This window comes from Neohortaea acidophila (genome assembly GCF_010093505.1).
Source record: "Neohortaea acidophila strain CBS 113389 unplaced genomic scaffold BDY17scaffold_10, whole genome shotgun sequence".
Taxonomy (NCBI): Eukaryota; Fungi; Ascomycota; class Dothideomycetes; order Mycosphaerellales; family Teratosphaeriaceae; genus Neohortaea; species Neohortaea acidophila.
The window spans coordinates 285,347-309,998 of NW_022985519.1; the positions used below are offsets into that span (position 1 = coordinate 285,347).

Below are 24,652 nucleotides of genomic sequence, written 5' to 3' on the forward strand. Positions count from 1 at the left end.
TGTATGTTCAGGAACTTCAACATCTCTTGGTAGACGTGCCAGATCATCGTTGCATGTTTGCGTCTCTTCACTTCTGACGGCACGAGAGTCGAGGAAGGTGGCATCTTCGACCAATCAGCTTCGAGCGCGAGTCTAGTGTGGACATGGAATCTCTACACCTTACTCGTCCCTTCACCTTCACCCCAAACCACAACGACTCGATTCCCAATGCGACGACCACGATTCTGACGACATGAAACGACTGGTGTTCTGCACGCGCCCTTTACGACAACTCACGGGGAATGACGTGCATGCCGACCGTTAGAAGAGCGTACCAGATGTAGCATGTCGCAGTGGCACAGATTGCTGTTCTTCGCGCTGCTCGGCCTCATCTTCGCGCATGCCTTCATCACCACCGTCATGCGCAGTTCCGCCACTGCTGTCCCGCAGTTCCTCCTAGCCCTCTCATTTCTACCGGACACCGGGGCATACCGCGACTACGAAGCATGCGGCGCGAAATTGGACGTCAGTCTGGATTGGCATCCCCCGCCCAAAACCCAGGTCAATGACCTCGACAAAGTCCTTCACTCCCAGGGTGTGTATGGCTTCATCTTCAACTCGAGCGACGGGCCCAAGAACGACTACAACTTCTGCAATATGCCGCGCGCCAACCCCGAGACGTATCGCGTTCCGGGCGAACGATATACCTTGGAGTATGTCGAGGTCGTGTCGCGCCACCACAAACGGACGCCATATGCAGCCAACTTGCTGTCGGAGGAGGAAATGGGCGCCTGGGCCTGCGATGATGAAATGATGTTCTATGGCGCGGCGCCGATCAGAAGGGGCACGGCGAGCACCTACTGGACCGTCTACTCGACTGACTTCAACCCTTTCAGTCCAAATGGTACGAACGTCAACTGCCAATTTCCGCAAATCACCTCCGACGGGTTGTTCGACAGTTATAGACACGGCACGGACATGAGAGCTGTTTACGTGGATCTGCTGGAATGGTATCCCGAAACGTATGAACAGTACACAATGCATTATCGGGTTACCAACAACCACATCACATCGCAAGTGGCCTCTCGCATGATCTTAGGCTCGTGGAGGGAGCAAGAATCACAACAGGTCGCCATCCTGGTCCAACCTGCACAATTCGATTCGCTGGAACCGCGATATCCATGTCCTGCAGCGAAACGGCTCCTCGATTCTTACGGACCGGGCAGTGATTCGTCGCAATGGCAGGAGCATCTCACCCAATCTGCGGCCCTTAAGCAACGCCTAGACTCCATCACCGGCGTCGATCCAAAAGATAACGCATGGTCCGACAGCTGGGACCACTACTTCGACAATCTCGCGGCGCGCACCTGTCATCACAAGCCCTTACCATGCAGCAAAGACGACCCAAGCAACTGCGTCACGCAGGAAGACGCAGACCACGTCTTCCGCCTCGGGCAATACGAGTACAGCTACATCTACCGCGACTCGCCGGAGTCGCTGCGCGCCAGCGTCGCCAGCTACGGCGTCTACTTCGCCGAACTGGTGCAGAATTTACGACACATGATGGAAACGCAGGATGCCGCGGACGAGCCCACCACCTCTTCGCGCATGCAGTGGCGCGTGAACATCGCCCATGACGGCTCTATTGCGCGCATCTTGTCGATTCTGCAGGTGAGCCAGATGGTCTGGCCGGGCATGGGCGCGGAGGTGATTTTCGAGCTGTACTCCAAGGAGCCCGAGCGGGCTGGGGGAATGAAGTGCTATTATCTGCGGGTGCTTTGGGGTGGACAGGTGTTGCGGTCGAGTCATCCGGATTTCCGCTATTTCGACATGATTCCGGTGGGCACCTTTTTGGCGTATGTCGATGGTCTGGTAGGAATCAAGGGAGAGAAGATTCCTGGCCTCTGTGCGGGGAATCTATAATGAACAACTCTGGCCAGGGCCTTGCATTGCGTGGTGTCGGGAATACAAGCATAGCGTGGTCATGGAGCATTCGAGGACATGGAAAGGCCATGCTCTCGCCGTCTTTGTTGACGGAGGAATGTAACTGTTTGGTGCCGATATGGGGAGGCTGGCCGTTTCACTTCCGCATGCGGACAAGCGACGGTGGTGCTATTCATAGTATTGCGAATCGTCAAATATCACAATATTCTGTGCCAATACCAGATATACCAATGGCGAATATTAAACAATACAAAGGGATCGTCATCCAGCCTTCAACATCTCCTCGAGGAAGACCGAAGTTGATGGAAGGTGAAAGGCGAAAGGCGTGCTTAGTCAACATTTCCCGACTTCATGTTTGCGTCTTGGGAAGGCAGCGAGGCGTCATCGCGATCGACCACCAGCCTCCCACTTTCCTGACAACACCCCACCTACACCCCTCGGTCACACGACCTTATCATTCCTCGTGCCTGCTCCTCTCTCCTCTCCTCACCCTGAGTGGAAATGCAGCCATGGGTGTCCCCAACGCCGATACAGAACCCCTCCCTTCGCCTCACGGGGACGAGGGCGCCGCATTCCCTCCCCCGGATACCACCAACCCCACCGACCCTCTAATCGACGCAGACGAGAACAGCGACATGTTCGACGCACCTCAAGACCCACCGCCCCATCTCATCGCCCGCTTCTACCGCAACCGCCCCAGCGCGCGTCGGAAGTCCTCAGCAACCTCGTCCCGCCGCAACTCCCTCTCCTCCGTCCACTCTCGCAGCTCTTCTGTCCAATCTCGCCGACATGGCAGTCTCTCAGGCTGCCAGAGCAACTACATCGCCCAACATCTGCGTCGCGCCTCCATTATTGAATCCAGGCGTGCGCGTCTTGCTGACCGCGCTGCCCATGCTGAACAAGTGCGCTTGCGCGCGGCGCTCGCCAAAGCCGCTCCACGAGGCAGTATCACCAATAGCGAGGAGAGGGCGCTCGCCGCTCAGCTTGCCAAGGAAAAATACCTCGCTAAAGTCGCGGCGGCATGTGCGGAGGAAGTTGCTCGCGCAAAGCGCATTGCCGAGGAGGTGAAGGAGAGAAAGCTGGCGGAGGAGGTGCGCGCGCGACTAGAGATGGAGGAGAGACACGCGGAGGTGGAAAGGAGGCGCGCCGAGTACCAGCGGAATCTTCAGGCGAGACGTGCGCGGCGCGCGGACAGTGCGGAGAAGAAGCTGGGAACGGTGGAGGAGGTTGCGGATGTTGATGAAGAGGCTGTGGACGATCGGACGGGCTTGAAGGGATCATTGAAGGCTAAGCAGCTGAGTGAGGTGGAGGCTGCAAGGCGAATCCGACGTGCATGGACGTTGTACAGGAGGCAGAAGACTGTGGCGGCGTACACGCAGCTCAATCTGCTGCATCGATCTTCCCACGACACCTTTGAGGACATGACAAAGTTGGTTGCCGACGAGAGTACCATCTCGGCCACCACCGGCGTTCTCATGCTGTTGGGTCTACAGGACAACGACGACACTGCTGCGCTCAACACTCGGACGTTCTTGAGCGCCTTCATGATCACAGGCCATCCTGTCGCTGTCATGAACACCACAAAGGGCGCCCAAGAGCAAGATCTCATCCAGAAGGCAACGGATCTGATCACCAATTACGAAGCATGCGTCTCGCGCTTGGCGCGCTGGAACCATTTCACCCCCAACGCAACCCAACTCGAGCAGCTCTCGCAAGCCTACTCTGCATATACCTCCACCTTCGCCGCTTGGAGACTACAAGACTCCTCCGTGCTCATTGAGGGCATGGTGGACTCATTCGTGGAACTCGATGCCATTTGGCAAACGGTAAAAGACGACAGCCGGGGCGAAGTCGCCAGCGATTATCGAGAAGGCATTCGCGACAACCAAGTGATGCTGCTCTCTCGGATCCGGAAATTGGCGGGTCCTGACCGCGCAGACTTTTTGATCAAGAAGGCTATTCGTGAGAGCAGAAGGAAGCGGCCGAAGAAACGTCCTGCTGCGGAGGTTCGACCGCGGGTGCTGGAGTCTGTGCAGCCTGAAAGCTCTGTCGCTGCTCAGCCGTCTCTAGACTCCGATGATGAATCGGCGGTGGACGAAGTCTCTCCGGCAGCGCTGGTTCCTGCATACCCGCCCAGCAACGAGGAGCTGGCGGATTTGTTCACTGCCATGCCAAGCAACCGGGTCCTGACCCACGAATTGGCCATCGATAAGGAGTATCGCCTAGAAGACTCGCAGTCTGACTTACGGGATCAGCTGTATCGATCGATTTGCGAGAACATGAAGCGAGCGTTTGAAGCAGGCGACGGCGTGTTATGGACCGTCTCCGCCGCCGAGAATATCCGGGAGAAGCTCCTGAGGATGCTCACGCCCGGGAACTCGATGCATACGCTGATTTCCGACACTCTGGACCTGGAGTCGATCCGTCGACAATGCCGGCAGGGCGTCTTTTCGTACACTGGATTCTTCGAATTCATGGGCAGTGTGCTGCCGAAGCTATGCGCGCCGTATCGAGATGCCGAGATGAAGGCTCTGACTGACGAGCTGAATGCCGGGGAGAATGGATTGGACGAGATGACGGGCAAGCTGTTCAAGATCCTGCGTATGGTGGACAAGTTGTCGCTCGACTACACCAATTTCATGATCATGAACGCTTCCGCCACGCTCATCCGCGAGGCGCCGGGTTATGAGCAGCGCATGTTTGCCAAGGACCTGGAAGCCGGCGTGATCACTTTGGCGAAGACGGAACAGCTTTGGCGCACAGCATACGCACAGCTCGCCTTGCAAGCCGATCGCAGAGATCCAGAAGGCGTGCGGAATGCTTCTGACCGGCCCTCGGCGCAGAAAGTGTATGCCCACGTGCTGCTTACATTGGCCACCGAGCACGGCGAGCTACAGCCAGATCTTGTGCCCGAGACGCTGATGCTTGACCTTCGCCGGCTGCAGAATATGCGGCAGCAAGCCCTCCGCATCACAGTCATCGGCGCCATCCTACTAACAGCCAAGAACCTCCTCAAACGCGACTCGCGCAGTCTCTGGAAAAACGAGGCAAGCCGCCTATGGCACCTCCTCTCCAACGAGCCCTACGCCCTTCCCTCCAACGCCGACAACACCACCACCACCCCCGCGCAAAAAGCCTTCAGCATCCTCGAAACAGCCCACAACATGCCCCCCGCAACCAAACACCAACTCTCCGGCACAATCGCCCGCTTCTTCGCTCAAGCCGCCGGTGCCCGCCTCACGGACCCCGTCCTCAAAGTCCTGTCTCAGCGTTTGAGGACGCACGTGGCCACCCGCCTGTCGGCTTCGACGTCTAGTGAGCGCGTGCGGGCTGCGTCATCCGCATCGGAGGCGCTGGCGAGTTGTGGGATGCCCGAATTTACGGCGCAGGTGGGGGGGATTGTGGAGGTTTTGGGCAGGGTTGGGGAGGTGGATTGGAGGGGACATGGAGGGTGGTATGAGGGAGTTTATGAGAAGGTCATTGAGGAGAGGGTTTGATCGCATTCTTTTGAGAGGTGTGGATTACATTCTGATGTTTTTGGGACGGAGGTTGGGGTGTGCATTGCTAAGAGAGGGCTTGTCCCCATTTCGTACTAATGTATTTGTTATCCATCTTTTGTTTGGCACTGCTACAAGTCGTTTCCGCACATTGCATTCTCCAAACCATGATTCACAGGGTCAAAGTGGAATTGAGGATGTGAATGAGGTCGTACCTCAACGTGAAGTGAATGTAGAGTATCTTCCCCATCGAGACTAGCGTAAACTCTGGACAAGTTCTCTCCACGATGAAAGCTGTAACGCCGTAAACAGCGCGACATCCATAAACATCAGCAGCCATCACGCCCGTCGCATTCCCCCTTCCCTCCGCAGATTATCTGCACCACACCATCACCATCTCCTCATCGATCCGTCAGAGTGAGGGGTGGAAATGTCAAAGTCGCCAGATGTCGAACCTGGCACCGAGCGCTCTTTGCGGTCGGGCCCAGCTCGTAACCCCCGGAGACGACAGCGACAGATTGACACCGAGAGCCCCAAGACGGCGCCGCGGCGGAAACGGAGCAAGATTAGTGAAAGCACGTTTGTGCCTCCCAGACACGATGCGGAGACGGTGGACGGCGCAGAGGAAGAGCAAGTCAACGGCAGCGTCGAGGTCCCACATTTGATGAACGGCGATGCACATCCGGGAAGCGCTCCACGGCGAAAAGCGAGGGCGAGGAAGGAGAGCGTGACAACGATGGACATGAGTATCCCCCTTCGCGGCAGGCGAAATAGTGTCAAGAGGGCAACACGCGGAGACGGCGCGACAGTATTGGCGCAGAATGCTCGGTATTCCGTCAAATTGCTGCCCAGCACGCCCAAAGATCTTCGGAAAGAGGGGCTGGAATGGCGCGGTAGTCTGGGAGCAGGTCATCATGCACTTGCCATCACGCGGCAGAGGGCGTACGTTTGGGACTATACCGCACATTCTGCCGCCGGCACTGTGAGGCTGTTCGACGTTCCGTTTCTCGTCAAGCCGACCGAAGTCCTTCCCTTTGGAGCGCTTGTTACTACTGGTACGACTGCGGATATTGGCCTGGTGCTGATATCTGCTACCACCGGCAAAGTCGTCTTCTACGAATCCATCGAGCGCGCTGCGTCACTCGGGCTGTTTCAGGAGCGCAGTCTTGGCATTGAAGGTTCAATCGGGAGCCTGTTCTCAGGCGAAGTCGTCGCCGACATCGTCTCTGCGCATCATGCAGGGTTTGTCGTCACTCTCAGCTCGGGTCGCATTGCACAGCTCACTTTGCGCGACGCGCAAGGAAAACCAAGGATTCTATCAGAGTTCCTGCGAGCGAACGAGCAAGTATCGACCGGGCTTTTCGGCAGTATCAAAGGCTTGCTGGGTGCTGGGTCCTGGAAGAGAGATGTATCAGCCGTTCACACGCGACAACTCGGTGCGAGAGGCCAAATGCAGGTCATTTCGCTCACGGAAAAGGCAGAGCTACAGATCTGGCATCTGGATTGGAGCGGACAGTCGATTTTCAAAGGCACACTGGACTTCCGGGAGGTGATTGCGCAGGAACTGCAGAAAAACGACGCACCCGAGCTCCGTGGCAAGCACGAACATCTCACCACACTGGACTTTGCTATACGGGAGAGAAAGTCGAGCTCGCTCGAGGTTGCAACGGTCGGAACAGATCTGTCGCTCGACATATTGCTGTTGATCCGAGCTGGCAGACCGGATGATTGCGAGCATGTCATGGCGAATCTGGTCATTGAAGGCACCGACGTTGCAGTACCCCAATTGCTCAAGTTGCATGGTAATCACCGATCGTTAGCATCGAGTAGGCCACGACTCCTGCTACCGAAGCCCAGCCACACTGCATTGGTGACATTCGAGAACGCATTTGCGCTTAAGGAGCTCGATGAATCGGATGCCAACAGCCCGGAAGCACAATTGCACGCCTCCTACATACAGCCTGTGACATTCGAGGACTCGGTTCATCTGAAGAAGGGGAGAAGTCTCAAGTTCGTTGGAGCGTATGAAGAGGACGAGAGGAGCAGTGCCGAGTCTGCTGTGATTTTTGTCGAAGGCGCCGGCATGGTTCGAGTCACTGTTCTGGATCCGAGCAACGGCGACTTGGCCAACAAACTCCCCGTAAAAACCAAGATTGAGCAAGCTGTTTTCCATGGCGCCCTGCAGGAGGAGAACATCATCGACTTCTCGCGTTCCAACGAGAGCACTTCTTCGCCAGAAGAGGTGGAAGAAGCAGCGCTCGACATAAGCAGCCAGATCCTCCGGTCCACCTCGCCCTTCATCTCCACCGAACCCGCATCCATGGCTGCTCACCTAGCGAACAAAGCACAAGCGCTCCGAGCATTGCTAAACCACGTACGCCAAAGTTATCCAGCCATCTCAAACGGTACGATGTGGCAGCTGCTCTGGGACGCGGAGAAAGTGGCCGCTGCCCAGCAGTTATGGAAGATGTTTCAGGAGCATGTGGCGGCCTGCGATCAGAACAAGCGCATCGCCACCTTGCTAAGTGACATCTGCGCTATAGCGAATCAAAGCCTGAGCGGCGGCGCAGAAGAGCGTGCGAGTGATGATGCCGTGCGCAGCTTCTTCATTCATCATCTGGATCGCTTGGACAGGCTTTTGACTCTGGCGGAGATGTTTTTGAGAGACCTCCGGTCGGACGTGGACAAAAGCTCGCAGACTAAATTACGACTTGTCAGCGAAGCAGATGATCTGTGGAATACGGCGCTGGAAAGCGTGTTTGAATTCAGAAACGAGAATGCTGCAGCTTGTGGCATCCTACCCGACACCATCGAGGATGGCATCTTGACCAACCCTGCGGAGTACATCGATCTTCCGGAACCTTGGACCAGCACGACATCCATGTTGAAGGCCGTCGTGCGCATGGCCGACCAGTCCCGCGATTTTGCGCGCGAGGTGTTCGAAGACAGCGCGAAGGAGGCAGATGCTTTACAGCCCTTCGTTCAACACATCGGCGCCGCCAACCCGGTTCTGCTGCTCTCGATGTGCCGCATTTACCAAGAGCGCATCAAATGGCTGGCCTCGCGACCCTCGGAGAGAGACCGTGAGCTGTCCGAGACACTGCAAGAGCACTTTGACAAAAGCAGGCATAACCAATTCCGAGAGCTGGCGGGTCTCGCGCAGTCGGAAGCGGGCATGCAACTGGCGGAAAGGTACAAAGATATGCGCACCCTCACGGAGATGGTGATTGCCGAGATGCAGTTCTCTGTCGAGACCTTCAGGGAGACCAGCGATCCTCACGCGAAAGCCACGATTGCAAAGTATCTGGAGAGAATGACGGCGAAAATCAGCGCCTACTTTGACCGCTTTGGGGACGACTTTGCGACTCCGTACTTTGATACCGGCTTTTCCGGCAGTCAGGCGGGTTTGATGCTTGCGAATGCGCAGGAAAATTGGGAGCCTGCTTTGAACAAGTACTTACGTGGCGATCCCAGTCGGGCCAAGTTATGCTGGATCAACGATGTGCTTATGCAACGGGACTTTGCACATGCGAGTGAGAGCCTGGATGTGGTGGGAAAGGAGCAGGAGACTTTTGTCTTTGCGAAGAAGGCGGAGCTGTCGCTCGCGAGGCTGTCATTGCTGGCTGCCCAAGAAGACCGCGAAGCAAAAGGCGAACCCCACGAGACGACCGCACGAGAAGCGCAACAAGACCATACCGCTCAAAGCGAGCTCGCCATCCTCGACATCCAAGACCAACTATACGCGCACCTCCTCCCCGAAATCCAAGCCTGCATCGACCGACAAGCGGAGCTGGAAATCGCCATGCAGAAGTTTGGCTTCAAAAATCAAGACCTGCACGCCCTGCGCCAACTGCTCGAGAACTACCTCGACCGCATCCTCGACCGCACGGTCCTGAGCGCCGACGAGCTCATCGACGCCCTCACGCTGCTCGACAACTACTTCACCGACGACGAGTTCGAGGATCACAACCTGCAGGGCTCGGAGTTCTTCCTCGCGCTCAAGGCTCTTCGCGCCATCGCGCCTTACATCCCGCAGGGCCGGCTGGAGATGCTCCTCCAGCTGATTTGGAAGCGGTGCTACGTTTACGACAACTGGTTTGAAATCCACGCTGGCGAGAAAGCGGGCGATGCAGAGAGGGAGGTGAGCGACGAAGTGCGGGACACAGCGGCGTGGCGCACCATCTACTTTGCGCGGGATCAGGGCCTCTTGGCTCCCGACGACGACACCGAGCAGCAGCAGCCGCAGTCGCACCGCGTGCGTTTCCTGCTTCCCAGCGAGTGTCTCGGCGCGGGATGCAGTGCAGAGGACCTCGCGTACCGCTGGTCGAGTGCAGACTTACTCGACCCGATTCTGAAGGACAATAAAATCCACGACGAGCAGTTGCTGTCGTACGTTGAGGATCGCCGGCTGGATGAGTGGGTCAGGATGTGTGTGGGGGACGTGAAGAAGCAGCTGGACGGCAAGGCTGAGCGTGTTGCTGCTGGGTTGGAGAGGGAGCGGGCCTTCGAGGAGGTGGCGAGGAGGGAGGATGTGGTGGGGTTGGAGGGGAAGGGGGCGGGTAAGAAGGTGAATGGGGTTGTGGGTGGCGGTGGGGGTTTGAAGGTTGCGGGCTATGAGCCTGATGAAGTCGATGCTGAGCATGGCTTGGTGGTTGATGGTGATGGAGATGTGGATATGGAGTAGATCGCTAGAGGGACGAGCATGAATGGCACCTTTTCGACGCCCTCGCACGTTAGAACGGCGAGGAAGCACATCATGAGGCTGCCAACTTTCCATTGATTGCTCTGGAGACGCACGCCCAACAGAGTCGAAGAATAACAAGAGCTACAAAGAATCCGTAAAAGTCATGAACCCATTCTCAAATCCAAATGAACATCAACTTCCCTCCCCCCTCCTGTCAAACAACACCTGCAACCCCTCCTGCCTCACCGCCCACGCATTCCACACCCTCCACTCCCTCCCCGGCTCCGCAAGCCGCATCTCATACCGCATCACCAGCGCCGGAACCAACTTGCCCAACTCCAGCATCGCAATATTCTTCCCCAGACAGCTGCGCTTGCCCGCGCCGAAAGCAAGCAGGTGGTGCTCCATGTACTTTACTTTATCCGCGTCGTCGTCGAGCCAGCGGCTGGGATTCCACTTTGCGGCGTCGGAGCCGAAGATGCGCGTGTCGCGGTGCAGGATCCAGGGGTTGATGCCTACGATTGTGCCTGGGGGGAGGGTGATGGTTTCTTTTGTTGTTGGGTGGTGCGGGATTTGGAGGCCGGGGGTGTTGGAGGGGATTATGCGTTCTAGGGGCAGGGCGAGGGCGGGGTTTAGACGGAGGGATTCTTTGATGACGGCGTTGAGGTAGGGGAGGGATTGGCATTGGGTCCAGGTGGGGAGGGGCAGGGAGAGGTTGTCTTGTTTCTGCGCGGTTTGCAGTTCGGTGCGCAGGGTGGAGAGGGTGTCGGGGTTTTTGAGCAGGTGGTAGAAGAGGGCGCGGATGGTGGAGCCGATGGTGTCGCTGCCGGCGTTGATGTTCATGAAGAGATAGGCGAGCAGGCGCGTGTTGGTTACGATTTCGGGCTGCTCTTTGTGCAGGGTGAGGAAGCGGGAGAGGAAGTCAGGTTTGCTCGGGAGGGTGCCGTGCAGGACTTTAGCTTCGAGAAGGGGGTCGGAGATGGTGGTTGCGGGTTGTTGATCGTTCGCTGCGTCGTCGTCTGCTTCTTGCCCTTTGATACGCTCTTGCAGGCGGCGTTGCCCAAAGGCGATGATGGGGTTTGCGGCGGCTTTGGCGAAGAATTTGAGGTAAATGGGGTTTTTGTAGGTGAATTGGTCCAGCCAGGGCATTTGGCCGAGGACGGAGCAGCGGTCGAAGTTCCTCGCCACGGAAGCAATGATACCCTCGACATCTGTCGCTTTCTCCAGGAATCCCAGGCGTTGACTAAAGGTCAACTCGCCGATAACGTCAAAAGCGTACCACTGCAGCCATGTGCCCAAGTCGCACACCTTTCCGGTACTTGCGAAGAGATCGTCCAGGCGGGACAGGAAGACGGCGGTAGTGGAGTCCAAGAGCGGTTCGAACTCCTTCAGAGTCGAAAGAGAGTAGGCATTGGCAATCGGCTTCTTCATTGCGGCATGCTGCACTTCGTCCGTGGTGAAGACCATTGACGCCACCCGTTGCCCATTGACGATGTTCTGCCTATACCAGTGTTAGTGGAAATTGTCAGATGAGTAGATACAGAGTCATTCGACGAACCACACGGAGTAAAAGTCACTCTTAACGAAGCCCTTGCCGATGCCGTAGATGCTGGGCACGAGATCGGGAGCGGATATTGATATACAGTTGGGTCCAATGCGAACCAGATCTCCATATTGCTGGTGTAAGCGGAGGTAGGTGTCGTGTGAGTCGCGGCGCCAGACAATGTATAATCTCCAGAGATCGGTGAATTTGGCCAAGAAGGGACCGGGGATGTTGCGATGGGTTGCATATGTTGATGTGAGGTGGCCGACGACGAAGAGGAAGACGAAGGAGTAGAGTAGTAGCTGGGCGAAGGAGGGGGAGAGAGAGAAGTCGTTGTCTAGAAATGGGGCTAGGAATGCCATGGTGGTTGGGTGTGATAGCGAGGAAAGAAAGACGAGAGGGAAAGAATGGAAGGGAATGTTCGACCCGATGGTGTTATGGATGCCCGGGTTTGTTATATTTCGCCATCATCGCTCTTTGAGCCGTGGACGAACGGGACGAGTCTCGCGATGGCGGCGCAATTCCGTGCTCGGGAGGAACGCGGAGTGTTTGCTGCGGCGAGAATGCGAAGGCGCGGAAATGGCCGCCTTGCTAGAATCAAGATCTGCAGATTAGATTAGATTAGATCTGGCGCCGGCGAAAAGAATCCCGACTTTGGAATTTCTCTGCGCCATCACGCATGCATCTGCAGTCGGTGGTTTGCGTGGCCAACATACTCCAGCAATCATGGCCATGCCATCCGATCTCCTCGTATCAACACTGGCCGACTCCCCGCACGCCTTCATCCAGCCTTCACTCCCCCTCTACACCGACACCCTCGCGTATTTGAAGCACGCCCTTGATCCCCTAGCAGCAGACGTCAGCTCCACTCAACAACAACGATTGCAGGAAGCTAGGAAGAAGAGAAAGCGAGGGGACAAAGTAGATCAAGATGACGTGCTGCGATTCAAGCAAATCCACACTCAGGGTTTCACTGTCGAGCAGATTTGGGAGCAGGCGAGGAGGGTGATTGATGCTGCTGCCGAAGAGGCGGAGCGCGGAGTGGAAGAAGCCGAGACGCGAGTCGGTGTTGTGGTTGACTTGCCGAATGGTGATGTGGATTCCGACGATGTGAGCGACAGTGATAGCGACAGCGACAGTGAAAGCGACCTTGGAGAGGAAGGCGTCGACTATGAAGTCGAAGGCGAAGACGACGGTGATGAGGAGTCGGATGAAACATCTGTCACTTCTGAAGACGTGGACTTTGACGGAAAAGACGACTTCGACGAGGACATGATCCTGAACGAGGAGGCCCCACTTGGCAACGACGAGCCTGCAGATGAATTCGTGGCGGACAAGTTCGGACTCAATGATGGCTTCTTCTCCATTGATGACTTCAACCGACAATCGGACTTCCTCGAGCAGCAAGATACCCGTGGGGAGAATGACGGCGCCGCGAGCGACGAAGAAGACGTGGACTGGGACACAAATCCCTTGGGCCAACTTGGAGGCGACGTATCAACGAACGGCGCCGCGGGAGCTTCCGACGACGAGGACGATGAAGACGACGGTCCTACATTTGGCGACCCCGATGCTCCTAGTGAAGATGAGGACGAAGAGCTCAACGGTGACGAAATGGACATCATGGGCGGCATGTCCAACACAAACAACGTCATGTATGCCGACTTCTTCGCTCCTCCCGCGCAAAAGAAGAAGAAAAACAAGAAAGGTCGGCCGAACCCGCATAACTTTCCAGACGCTCCCGAAAAGAATGCTGCCAAGGACGATGAGCCCGGGGAAGACGACATGGAGCGCACAATGGCCGCAGTACATCGAGATCTGTTCGAAGACGAAGAGTCTGAAGACGATGCTTCCGACGAGGAGGGCAAGCAGCTCGACCCCGCGGATCCACGATCTAGGAAATCCGCCCACGAACGCCGCAAAGCCGCCTTGGCAGAAGAGATCCGCAAGCTCGAAGCAGCCAACGTCGCCAAACGACAGTGGACACTCTCCGGCGAAGCGCGAGCAGCAGACAGGCCGTTGAACTCTCTTCTAGAAGAAGACCTAGAATTCGAGCGAGCGGGCAAGCCAGTCCCCGTCATCACGGCCGAGGTGAGCGAAAGCATCGAAGACCTCATCAAACGACGCATCCTCGCGCACGACTTTCAAGACATCGTCCGCCGCCGACCCGATGATCTCGCCACCGGCAAAGACGGCCGCAGAGGCAGACTCGACTACGTCCTCGACGACAGCAAAAGCAAGAAGGGACTAGCAGAAGAGTACGAAGAGGAGCACCTCCGCCGTACGGACGCCAACTTCGTCGACGTAAAAGACGAGAAAGTCAAAAAAGAGGAAAAAGAAATCGAGGCACTATGGAAGCAAGTCTGCAGCGATTTGGACGGTCTCAGCTCGTGGCATTTCCGGCCTAAAGCCCCGGCTCCACAGCTTGATATCCGGGTTGATGCGCCAGCGATTGCGATGGAGGATGCGCGGCCTAGTGCTGGCGGCGAGGTGGCGGGGGCGAGTCAGCTTGCGCCGCAGGAGATGTACCGTGCGGGCGAGGGGACGAAGGGAGTGCGGGAGGAGGTGGTGGGGAAGAGTGGGCTGCCTGCTGGACGGGAGGAGTTGAGCAGAGAGGAGAAGAAGAGGCGACGACGGAGGGAGAAGGAGAGGAAGAAGAAGGAGGGTGGAGGGGCGGAGAAGGCGCCCAAGGGACGCGATGCGGTTGTTGGAGACTTGAAGAAGGGAGGTGTCAAGGTGATTGGGAAGAAGGGAGATGTCACTGATGTCGAAGGCCGAGGAGTCAGGACCGAAGGCGGACAGCAGGGCGCGGGGAGGTATAAGCTCTAGAAATGCTAAGTCAAGTAGCTTGCGGATTGGATTCACCATCTCCCTTGCAACAAGTTTCAACGAGCTTCGGGCTCGATGTAGACCTCGCTGTACGGTACATTTGATGCTTGTGAGAACCGCCAGGCCGTTACCGAGCGGAAAGGGTGAATCCCCTCCTCTAGCACTTAGCTTGTGGACTAGATGTACCATGCCCGTCACAATCAGCCTTACCGAGCCCCGGAGTGAATGCAAGACCTGCTACACTCTACATTCGACGATTGCGAGAAGCGCCGGGCCGCCAGCGAGCGGGAAAAAGTGAGCCCCTTCATCCAGCACGTAGCCTGCTACAAACGTCACCTATCCAACGCACTCCATAACCTCTTCTCCATCACCAAAAAATCAATCCCCTCCGCCAACGTCGGGCAATGACTCGCAGGCACCACCTCCTCCTTCGCCTCCCTCCGGACACCCACATACCCCAACTTCACATACCACCGCCGCACCATTTCCTTGTAGGGATGCACCGCCGGCGGCTTCGGTTCCAGCAGCGTAATTTCCATCATCTCCGCTCCCCGCGACCTCGCTACACTTTCAGCATGGAGAACAAGCCGCCGCCCCACACCCGAGCGACTTTGCGTTTGAGAGACTGCCAATGGGCCGAAGGTGTACGTTGACACCTCGCGCTGCGCGTGGTGGGGATGCAGACATACGACGCCGAGGATTTCGTGGTTGGAGGAGTCAATTGCGAGGTAGAGCTCGCCGGCTGCGATCCAGGTTTTGATGTCGGCGGGCGTGGAGCGGTGGTGCCCTGGTTTCCAGTATTCGCCTTCGGTCGTGAAGTAGACTGTGTTGATTAGGGTGTCGAGATGATTGATTGTTGCCGTGTTGTTGGTCTCTTGGGGTGTGGGGAGTCGGATTGTGATTTGGGGTGGGGGTGATGCCATTTGGTGATGAGGGAGAGAGGGTGTCGCGTGAAGTTGAAAGTGAAGTTGGACGTGCACTTGACAGGAGGCGCTGACTCAGCGTGTATTTGCTGCAAGGCTGTAGGCTATTAGGCTGTGGGGATCTGGGATGGAAGAGATCGAACATCCAACCGTTTCTTCTTCAGTTCACTTCATTTCCGGCTTCGCTCGGAACGCTTTGACTTCTTCGCAGTTTTGCGCCCCTTACTCTCCGCTGCTTCCGCTGGTACATCTTCCATCCTGGCCCGAGCGGCGATTCTCGCGCTGCGTCGAAGGACCGGCTGAGGTGGGGCGATATTGCGCCGTGGCCTTGCATCAACTCTTACGGGCTTGAGATTGGCCTTTGCTCTTTGGAGCTCGCCTGGCATGATATGCCGGGCAGACAGCGGTTTCCAAGGCGGTTTAGGCATGTTGGCCCGCCGCTCATCTTCCCGGCGCCTCTTTTCTGCCTCTCTCGCCAGTCTCTCCCGGGTGAGATTTTTCTCGTATTTGATCGCGCTTGCTCGCTGAGCGGGATCGTAGAAGGCGTATGGGTCTTCCTCAAGAAGGCGCTTGCATATCGCCGCTTCTGCTTGTAAGTGTCGGTTCAGCGCTTCGATGCTTTCTTTTGCTGCTGCCCGCGCTCTGTGGTCGATCGGCGCCTGGACTCTGTTGTGGACCAGCGTCTGAGCTATGTCGTAAGCCGGCGGCTGAACTCTATCGTCCGTCGGCGTAGGGATCCGCGATCGGTAAGGAGGAGGAGATCGTCGGAGCGAGAAGCCATCGAATCTACGCCCCCAGTAGAGCGACGGGAGCGAGCGCTTGCAGCGTTTACTTCGTGTTAGGTTGGCGCAGGGTGGTGGATGGATGTTGTATTTTGGCCTTCCATTTTGGGCTCGGGTGAAAAGAGCGTGGAAAGGTGAGATACGAGAATTCTCGCTTCAGGTATTGAGAGTGGTGCTCGATTGATAGCCGGGGCGATATGTCCCACATTCACTCTTGTGGGCCTGATTCAACCTTTAAAATAACGAGGCCGCGGAATGTCTGAAGATAACATCGCGGTTTCATGTTCCCCGCACGAATTGAAAAGATGAACCTTTCCCGGCAGCGTCTGATCCCTTGCGTGAGACACTGGAATGTTGCACAGGCATGCATTGTGTATCTTCAGCATTTGTGCGGCTAGCGAAGCACCGCATCTCCTGCGGCCGAGCCATTTCGACAAACCATTACCATGCTGTAGCATGCCTTCACTGTCGCCTTGAGTGTTGAGATCAGCCGCTTAGCACTCATCATGGCCACCCGTACGGCACATGTCTCGAAGGTTCACCTCTGTAAAAGTGAAGCATCACTGCGGTAAGCACTTCAAACGTGCCTTCTTTGGGTGAGATCTGTCTAAGCCTCTTCCAAGTTGCTGAGGCCATATGTGACCGTGACTTTGCGGGAAGTACACTGGCCACCAGTTTCACGCAATCGCGAAGACTCACCTCGGTCTTCTTCAGAGCACAGAATACAGTCAATGAGAGAGGCACGTTGGTGAAGGAATGGCAAGTGTACAAATATCTTTCCTGCGCCGCGGCGCCCCTTCTCCTTCTGCCAGAACCTCACCACGCTCGAGGTTGTCAACGCCGACAACACGCCTCCAACCCCCTTGTTCTCCCTCTTCCCTATGAACGATGGTGCTCGGAAGTGCATCGAAGACCCAGCCAACGCCCATCTGATCCATACTCGATCCGACGATTCACGCACCGGCATCCTGCTCGATTTCAGGAGAGCTTCGAAGACCCCGGGGTGCATCATCAGCTTTGGCAAGGAAGGAGACGTCTGCGTGTCGGGAAGCCGGATATCGGGCATGCAGTGCCAGTTCATCCTGAACGAGACGACACACGAGATCATCTCGAGAGATCGTTCAGCATACCAAAGCACGCTGCTGACGAACAGCTTGTCGTCGAAACAGCTGCTTCGTGGTGTCCCCCGCCAACGTGTGATTCGCAGGCCCGACAACCTGACTATCGGCATGGGAGGCGTGAACGGCGATTTGGTGAAGTTCGACCTCGCGTGGGCCTCGCTCGACGATGAGGCCCGTTTCAATGCAGAACAAGTTGCGCAGGACTTCGCGGAGCTGCCCAAAAATCCACGATTCGCAATCACGCGCAACGATCGAGACACCGAACGCGACCGATACGAAATGCGAATGCAAACCCCCTGGGATTCGACGAGGCTCACCCACCGGAAACTGAAGCAACTCGGGCAGGGCAGTTTTGGTATCGTGTACCAGACCGTAGACCTGCACGCAGGCGACCACCTGGCGGTCAAGATCATTCGCACGGATAAGACCCAGAGCCCAGAGACACACTGCGTACTGGAAGGCCGCGTTCCGGCGCGAAGTCGAAATGCTGCATGCCGTGTCTCATCCGAATCTTGCCGAATTCAGACATTGTCAGGGCTTCCGGATATAGGATACGAGCATCGAGATTTTCATGACTTTGTACGACGGCAGCCTTTCGAGTCTGCTGTGGCAGGGTCGCGAGTTCTCGAACGATAGCCGTCTGGCCGCCGACCTGCTCAAGCAGATGCTGAAGGGGATTATCTACCTGTCAGAGCAGAGCATCGTCCACCGAGACATCAAGCCGGCGAGTATTCTTTTCGCGCGCAGCCCAGCAGGCCAATACCAGTGGCGTCTTTGCGATTTCGGACTAGCAAAGTTCGTGGACAACGAGCAAACGGATGTCGGCTCGGGCCACTTTCGCGCACCAGAGGTGGTCTCTGGGGGCCCTCAAGGCCACAAAGTGGATGTCTACTCCCTGTGCATGACGATGCTCTACGTCGTGGGGTCAGCGGAGTTGCGAAGGCTGTTTGCCGACACCACTCGGGTGCTCTTGGAGTGTGAGGAGTTTGCGGAGGCTGTGAATGCCGCACCGAGACTTCGTCCGGGGCTGTACCATGAGCTGGAGAAGCGTCCGACAGGCCAGCAGATGTACATGGACATCTTCGGCCGGGAGGACGAGGGGCTTGGGGCTGGCTCGGAGGAATCTGCGATGGACGGCGTAGCAGGCAGCTCTCGAGCCCACATCTTTGGCGAGCCTGTGCGCAAAGCGGACACGGGTCCGCGCGACGTGGTAAGACGAGGGAGAGTTGCAAAACCAGGACGCAGGGCGAGTTTGTGGCGGAAGTAAGATTCATCAAACCACTGCCGGCGATTGGTGTGCTCTCAACGGTCTTCTTCAACCCATCGCCGCTTCTTGTTCGCTACCGCTGCTCGACTTACAGCCATCATCTGGAGAAGATTTGTTCAGAGCTCGCAATAGACATAGAATGGGTTGATTGCGGACATAGCTACCTAGGTAGATATGGATCGTGATAGATCGTGTAGATGTGGTCCAAAGTTCTCGACGCTCATTGGTGCACGCTCCTCCCTCCCTCTCCAAGTCTCCATCGGAGACGCCCGAAATGACGACCGATATGACGACCGAAAGACACCCAACATGGAATTAGCATAACGCCCCATCAGAATTCTTACAAATGGCACAATGACGCCCGCCGGTGCGCCAGGATGACGACCGATCGATGATCCATCGGCATACAAAGACGCTGCATCGATGCGCAAAGCTTTCACCTCAACCATCTCATACCTTAGTCTCGCACTTCCAAGCAAAACCCCTCGTTCAGAGCGTATGATTCTATTCCAATTCTCGTAACAATGTCCTTTCTCGGGATCGAGGGACGCCATGCCTTTGTCACGGGCGCTGTGGGTGGGATTGGCTTGGCTATTGTGAAGGAACTCTTGGGTGACTATACTATTCTATTCCACCCTCAAATGATAGTCATCCTCTTTAACATGTCAATCAAGCCGCCGGTTGCAAAGTCACAGCTCATGACATCAAACAACCCGAAAAGTCACCAGGAAACCCGAACCTCTTCCATGTCCAAGGAGACATATCCGACGAAGCGTCCATCGCCACAAGCATAGGCACCGCCATCCGCCACTTCGGTCCGATCCATATCCTGGTACCCAACGCCGGAATCACGAACGAATCCGCCCATCCCAACATCTGGGAACTCCCGCTGGAAACCTGGGAGAAGACGTACGCCGTGAATGTCCGCGGCACCTTCCTGACGATCAAGCACTTCTTACTCGCAGCAATCGAGTCGCAGAAGTCAGCCGGCGGCCAGGAGCTCGATAATCTCGCCATCGTCGTTACGGGATCCGAATGCGGCAAATTTGGCCAGGCTGGACATGCGGAGTATGCTTCTGGCAAAGCGGGGTTGCAGTATGGGCTCGTGCCGACGGTGAAGAATGAGATTGTGAAAATCAACCGCCGGGCGAGAATCAATGCCGTCGCGCCGGGATGGGTCAATACCGAGCTGATTGGAGATCGACTGGATGATCCGCGGGAGCTTTATCTCGAGGCGCAAGGCACGGTGGCTTTGAGGAAGATTGCGCAGCCTGAGGATGTGGCTAGAGGTGTTGCATTCCTGGCTAGCCATCGTGCTGCGGGCCACATGTCCGGTCAGGTTTTGAGCATTGATGGGGGGATGGAGGGTAGGATCGTTTGGCGAGAGGAGGAAATCCTAGGCAACCAATCCGCCCTCGCCGGGGAAAAGAAGACCGTCCCATCTCAGCAACTGACCACCACCATCCCGCCCACCCTCACACCACCCAAAGCCCGGAATCGCATCAAAATCGCCTGGTCTGTCGACTTCGACGCCATCTCCGGCTTTCTTGGCACCGGCGCACACCCTGACAACAGCCTAGCAGACTACTCGCAAGGCTACTTCAGCGCGCTGGTCGGCGTGCCTCGCCTCCTCAAACTCTTCCACGAGCTAGGAATTTCGAAAAAGATCACCTGGTGCATCCCCGGCCACTCGCTCGAAACGTTTCCAGAACAAACGCGCGCGATCGTCGACTCTGGCGCAGAAATCGCCCTGCACGGCTACTCGCACGAAGCCGCGAGGCAAATGACCGCCGAGCAGGAGAAAGACGTAATCGACAAATGCATAGCCCTCGTAACCGACTTGACAGGCAAGAAACCGCGAGGCTACCGCGCGCCCCTGTACCTCCTGCAAGAACGCACGCTCGCCCTCCTCCAATCCTACGACTTCCTGTGGGACTCATCGCTCACACACTACGACTCCACCCCTTACTTCCTCCCACTCCACCCCACCCCCATTGAACCCATCGATTTCGATCCGGGGAGGAAAGCAGACACCTGGATGCATCCTTCACCTCACTTCGAGCGTCTGCCGAAATCGAACCTCGTCGAGATTCCCGGGAACTGGTACGCAGAGGACGCCACGCCGCTGCAATTCTACCCCAACACGCCGAATTCGCACGGGTACGTGGATGTGCGGGTTGTGGAGCGGATGTGGATGGATCGGTTTGAGTGGATTCGGCGGGAGGCGAGGGAGGAAGGGGAGGGGGCTGGGATGAAGGTGTTTAGTATCATTACGCATCCCGATACGTCGGGGATGGCGCATGTGATTGGGATGGTGGAGAGGTTTCTGCGCTGGGTGCAGGGGTTTGGGGATGAGGTGGAGTTTTTGACGTGCGGGGAGATTGCGGAGGAGTTTAGGGCGAGGCAGGGTGGGCGGGCGGGATAGATGTGTGGTGGGAGGGTGATGTTACAAGGTCTATAGATTTCTATATCTACACGAGTGGCGAGGCCGACGGTTGTCATCGGTCCAACGCTCTGATGGTTTCCTTCGCCCTCGCCCTCTCCTGTGCAATGACTTCTCCGATCTTCGCCAGCTGCTCCACGCTCAAGCCCTTCTCCCCCTCCACCGCCTTCTGTCTCGCCCTCAACTCCGCCAACTCCTTCAGCGGCGTGCGCATCGTCTTCGGCAGCTCCTTTCGCCTCTCCGCCTCTTCGTCTTCCCTCGTCTTCTCCTGGACAAACTCCCACTCGTGCCTCGTGCGGAACCTGCTACGCTTGTTCCGCAGCTCGTCGATGACTGACGTCGGCATGGGCGGGTGCAGCAAGTAAGGCTGGAACGTCACTTCCTCCAGCGCGCTGCGCTCGGTATCGTTTGAAGTCTCTTCATGCTCTTCCTCCGCCTCGTCCGGCCAGGGTATCAGAGTCTTCGTGCCCGGTATACACCTCTCCGTCTCGCCCTTGCCCATATACACCGGCAGCAGCTTCTCAATCACCACATCCCTCGGAATCCCCGTCTTCGGATCCGGCAGCGGATACACCAACCGCACATCCTCTATCGGAAACGGCGCAGGCGTCTCCACCACCTTCCTCGTATCCCCCTCTTCCCTCGGAAACCAAGCCGGCAAGCTGAAAGCCGTTACATTGACATCCTGCACCTCCACACTCCTCCTATCCTCATCAATCCGCGAAACCTCACTAATGCGCCCCCGATCCCGTCCACTCAGCACAACAACACGATCCCCCACCCGAAAAGGAATCCACTCCTTCCTGCGCTCCGGCCGCACTTCCGGCAACGCGAGATCGAAAATCGTCATCGTGGCATACGTGTCCGCCTTGTCGCCCACATCGCGGCGGGGAGCTAGCGAGCCGGTCTCGAAGTCTTCGCGCCGCCGCTGCCGCGCTTGCACGATGTGTTGGCTGTCGCGGCGGAGCATGCGCAGGGCGTTTTGCTTGCGCGTCCAGGTGTCGGAGACGGCTTTGCGCTCTTTGGTGCGTTGGAGGGCGCGGGCGGCGTGTCGCTCGGCGTGCTTGGTGCGCTCGATGATGCGTTGCATCGTGGGGTGGTGTTGGGGTCTTGAAAGAGGTAGCTTGGATGGGAAGAAGTGAGGTCGAGAAATTTGGGGTCATTGGCTTGGGAGGGTGGAGTGGGAAAGTGGTGGGACATTTTACATTTGCTGGCTGACTTCACCAGATCAGGGACATGCAATGAATGCATACAGCAACTTGGAGACGAGCAATAACGTAGGACTCGGGACTAATCCACAAGATTGGGATGCGTTCGCTTACGAGCAACACACTGCATTCTCATAACGAACGTCAAACAATCTCTAGCCAACGACTTCTACACCATCATACTCCTCCTCCTTCCCGCAGTCCCAGTCCTCGCAACCCTACCAACCTCACCGCTTCCACTATCTACTTTGATAGTAGCACCACTCCCTGTCCCGCTAACAAGAAGCCCAGCATCCTTAGGCACAGAAGAATGCCTCCGATGCGCAACCTTTGCCCTCGGCCGCGGTGCAAGGCCCCCATCCAAAGGCGACGAAGACTCCTTGAAATCGTACACATCCAAGTCCTCCATCTTCTTCGTCGCGACGGCGACATCCATATCCGTGCCCAAAGGTCGCTGCGGTAGGTGGCTGGACTCCCTTCGCTTGCGACTGGCGGCCATAAGGGCGGAGATATTGGCCGAGGAGGTGGAAGGTTTGGGCGGATGTAGAGGCGCAGCGATGGTGGTGGAGTTGGTGTCTGGACTGCCGAGGAGCTCCTCGCCGCCGCTCTTTTGCGTCAGCGGACTAGAGGTCGCGATTAGGTCGGCGGCGGGCAGACTCAGTTTCCAAAGGTCTGCGGGGTCTTGGGGTTCCTTTTTGATCGTTGTTGCTGGTTGCGATGAGGATCTCCTGTCCCCTGAGATGCTCATAGCACGTCGGGGATCTTGGAGGCCGGTCACTGCATCCATCATCTTCTTGTCCGGTCGCCGCATTTTGGCTATCAGGCTGGGCTCGGCGTAGTTTACTGCTGATCTTGCGCGGCGAGAGGGCCGTCCAGCGCCATCGGATGTAGTACTTAGTGTGCTTAGGTCGCCTGGGGGTGGTGTGTCTCCTCGACCGGCTGCAGGGAGAGTAGATGGCTCAGAAGGAGTCGGAGAAAAGAGGTCTGGCTCTGCGGGCGTTTGAGGAGGCATATCTGTTGAAGCAGGAGCGATTTCGACCGTTTGGACGACTTCGTTTTGCGGCGTGAGTACCGGGATGGCGGGGGCCTTTCGTCTTCTCGTTGGAACGGTGTCTTTTCCGCTGCCGGCGTCTAGAGGAGGCCGGTTTTCTGGATCACCCTTGCTCGACTCTTCGGACTGCAGGGCACGCTTTCTTGGCGACATGTTGACACTCTTATCACCCAGTACCTTTCTGATGGGCTTATTGGGAGACATCGGTGCTGAGTCCAGCGCTTCGCCCTCACCCTGCGCCTTCTCGAGGAGTGCACTTCTGTTCTCGTCCGTGTTCACTCTTCGACTGAACGTGAAATCGCCTTGACTCGGAGGTTTAATAGGTTTCTCAGTCTCGCGATCAGCAAGCTTTCGTTTCGCGCCGGTGCGCAGAATAGCGGAAGTCTCGTTTTCGTTTCTGCTGGGGGACTGAGGAAGGATGGAATGTCGTCTGATCTCGAGTTTTGGCTGGCCATCCTTGCGCTTCCGTCTGGTCTCAAGATTGATTGAGAGGTTGGGTGGTAACTCGTCATCATCCTGTGTGGCGGGCATCTCCGAGGTGGTCTTGTTTAAAAGCGGCGATGCATTCTTGACTGTATCTGTAGAATCGAAGCGCGCAACGGGCGGAGGTCCGAGATCGGGAGATTCGTTGTTGCTTTGATCGGATAGTCGCGCCGCATGGATTTCGCCGGCATCCAGAGTCCGTCGCGGATACTGCTTGTGCTCCATAATGGTTGGCATTTGACTATCGCGCATCACCTCTGATAAAGGTTGCCTCTCCCGCCATTTGCCCTCGATCGGTCGCCTCCCTGTCGTCATACTGTCCGGTAGGATGGGATCATCTTCCTCGATTGTACTCGACAGTCCACTGAAAAACTCCACAAACTTCGCCTGCAGCTCCCTCTTCACTTTCTGCACATGCGTCTGCGCGTTATAGACATCGTGTTCCAAGCGCAACACCTGATTCCGCAGCTCCAAGTTCTCGTCCAGTAGTCTCGTGACGTCGATTTCGAGGTTGCGAATGCGCAGCGCCTGGAAGGAATTGCTCTTGGCCAAGTCGCGGTTCTGCCGGATGAATCGTCGCTTCACTTCTTCGAAATCAGCGGGGGCCTTCTCGCGCACGAGTTTCGATTTGGTGCGCATCGTTGCCACACTGTAGAGGGGGTGTGTGCAGTGGGTGGAAGACTCACGTGTGTCAATACTCTCCGTCCCCGGCTGGGCAACATACAGGCTCGCAGCAGGAGCGGCGGGCGGCTCGTTCAGGCGTGCCATGTATGCCTCGACATGAATGCAATTGCTACCCAAGAAGCATCTGCGGTGTAGAATGGCAACAAAGGGTAGTGACTGCTATCTAAATGCCGTGGAAATGCTTGGTGGAACGGGTTGAAGTTGATGGAGTGCA

The 24,652-nt window shown here is 56.8% G+C and overlaps 9 protein-coding genes across 9 annotated transcripts; 6 read left to right on the forward strand and 3 right to left on the reverse strand.

Annotated features, from left to right (window-relative positions):
- Positions 1-5: 5 nt before the first annotated feature.
- Positions 6-2,300, forward strand: BDY17DRAFT_302980 (acid phosphatase). The gene has a single exon (XM_033734490.1). It carries the CDS (start codon positions 325-327, stop codon positions 1,900-1,902), a length of 1,578 nt encoding a protein of 525 aa, XP_033586529.1. The 5' UTR covers positions 6-324; the 3' UTR covers positions 1,903-2,300.
- An 18-nt stretch (positions 2,301-2,318) lies between these two features.
- Positions 2,319-5,598, forward strand: BDY17DRAFT_302981 (T-complex protein 11-domain-containing protein). Its single transcript, XM_033734491.1, has one exon. It carries the CDS (start codon positions 2,433-2,435, stop codon positions 5,418-5,420), a length of 2,988 nt encoding a protein of 995 aa, XP_033586530.1. The 5' UTR covers positions 2,319-2,432; the 3' UTR covers positions 5,421-5,598.
- Positions 5,599-5,850: 252 nt separating this feature from the next.
- Positions 5,851-10,104, forward strand: BDY17DRAFT_255715 (Non-repetitive/WGA-negative nucleoporin C-terminal-domain-containing protein; the record flags this gene model as incomplete). Its single annotated transcript, XM_033731552.1, has 2 exons — positions 5,851-7,518; positions 7,663-10,104. The coding sequence occupies 2 exons, from the start codon at positions 5,851-5,853 to the stop codon at positions 10,102-10,104; spliced, it is 4,110 nt and encodes a 1,369-aa protein (XP_033586531.1).
- Positions 10,105-10,296: 192 nt separating this feature from the next.
- On the reverse strand, positions 10,297-12,009 carry BDY17DRAFT_256463 (putative P450 monooxygenase; the record flags this gene model as incomplete). The annotated part of the gene is made up of 2 exons (XM_033731605.1): positions 10,297-11,605; positions 11,663-12,009. 2 exons carry the CDS (start codon positions 12,007-12,009, stop codon positions 10,297-10,299), a joined length of 1,656 nt encoding a protein of 551 aa, XP_033586532.1.
- A 301-nt stretch (positions 12,010-12,310) lies between these two features.
- BDY17DRAFT_302983 (U3 small nucleolar ribonucleoprotein complex, subunit Mpp10) lies at positions 12,311-14,513 on the forward strand. The gene has a single exon (XM_033734492.1). It carries the CDS (start codon positions 12,374-12,376, stop codon positions 14,474-14,476), a length of 2,103 nt encoding a protein of 700 aa, XP_033586533.1. The 5' UTR covers positions 12,311-12,373; the 3' UTR covers positions 14,477-14,513.
- Positions 14,514-14,808: 295 nt separating this feature from the next.
- BDY17DRAFT_326959 (uncharacterized protein) lies at positions 14,809-15,399 on the reverse strand (the record flags this gene model as incomplete). Its single annotated transcript, XM_033737597.1, has 1 exon — positions 14,809-15,399. One exon carries the CDS (start codon positions 15,397-15,399, stop codon positions 14,809-14,811), a length of 591 nt encoding a protein of 196 aa, XP_033586534.1.
- A 1,288-nt stretch (positions 15,400-16,687) lies between these two features.
- Positions 16,688-18,744, forward strand: BDY17DRAFT_329884 (kinase-like domain-containing protein; the record flags this gene model as incomplete). The annotated part of the gene is made up of 3 exons (XM_033737873.1): positions 16,688-16,749; positions 16,936-17,752; positions 17,853-18,744. 3 exons carry the CDS (start codon positions 16,688-16,690, stop codon positions 18,567-18,569), a joined length of 1,596 nt encoding a protein of 531 aa, XP_033586535.1. The 3' UTR covers positions 18,570-18,744.
- A 349-nt stretch (positions 18,745-19,093) lies between these two features.
- BDY17DRAFT_312877 (uncharacterized protein) lies at positions 19,094-21,377 on the forward strand (the record flags this gene model as incomplete). Its single annotated transcript, XM_033735667.1, has 3 exons — positions 19,094-19,181; positions 19,244-20,977; positions 21,031-21,377. 3 exons carry the CDS (start codon positions 19,094-19,096, stop codon positions 21,375-21,377), a joined length of 2,169 nt encoding a protein of 722 aa, XP_033586536.1.
- Positions 21,378-22,185: 808 nt separating this feature from the next.
- BDY17DRAFT_340919 (uncharacterized protein) lies at positions 22,186-24,646 on the reverse strand. The gene is made up of 2 exons (XM_033737984.1): positions 24,441-24,646; positions 22,186-24,338 (listed from the first exon to the last, which is right to left on the reverse strand). Exons 1-2 carry the CDS (start codon positions 24,520-24,522, stop codon positions 22,390-22,392), a joined length of 2,031 nt encoding a protein of 676 aa, XP_033586537.1. The 5' UTR covers positions 24,523-24,646; the 3' UTR covers positions 22,186-22,389.
- Positions 24,647-24,652: the final 6 nt, after the last annotated feature.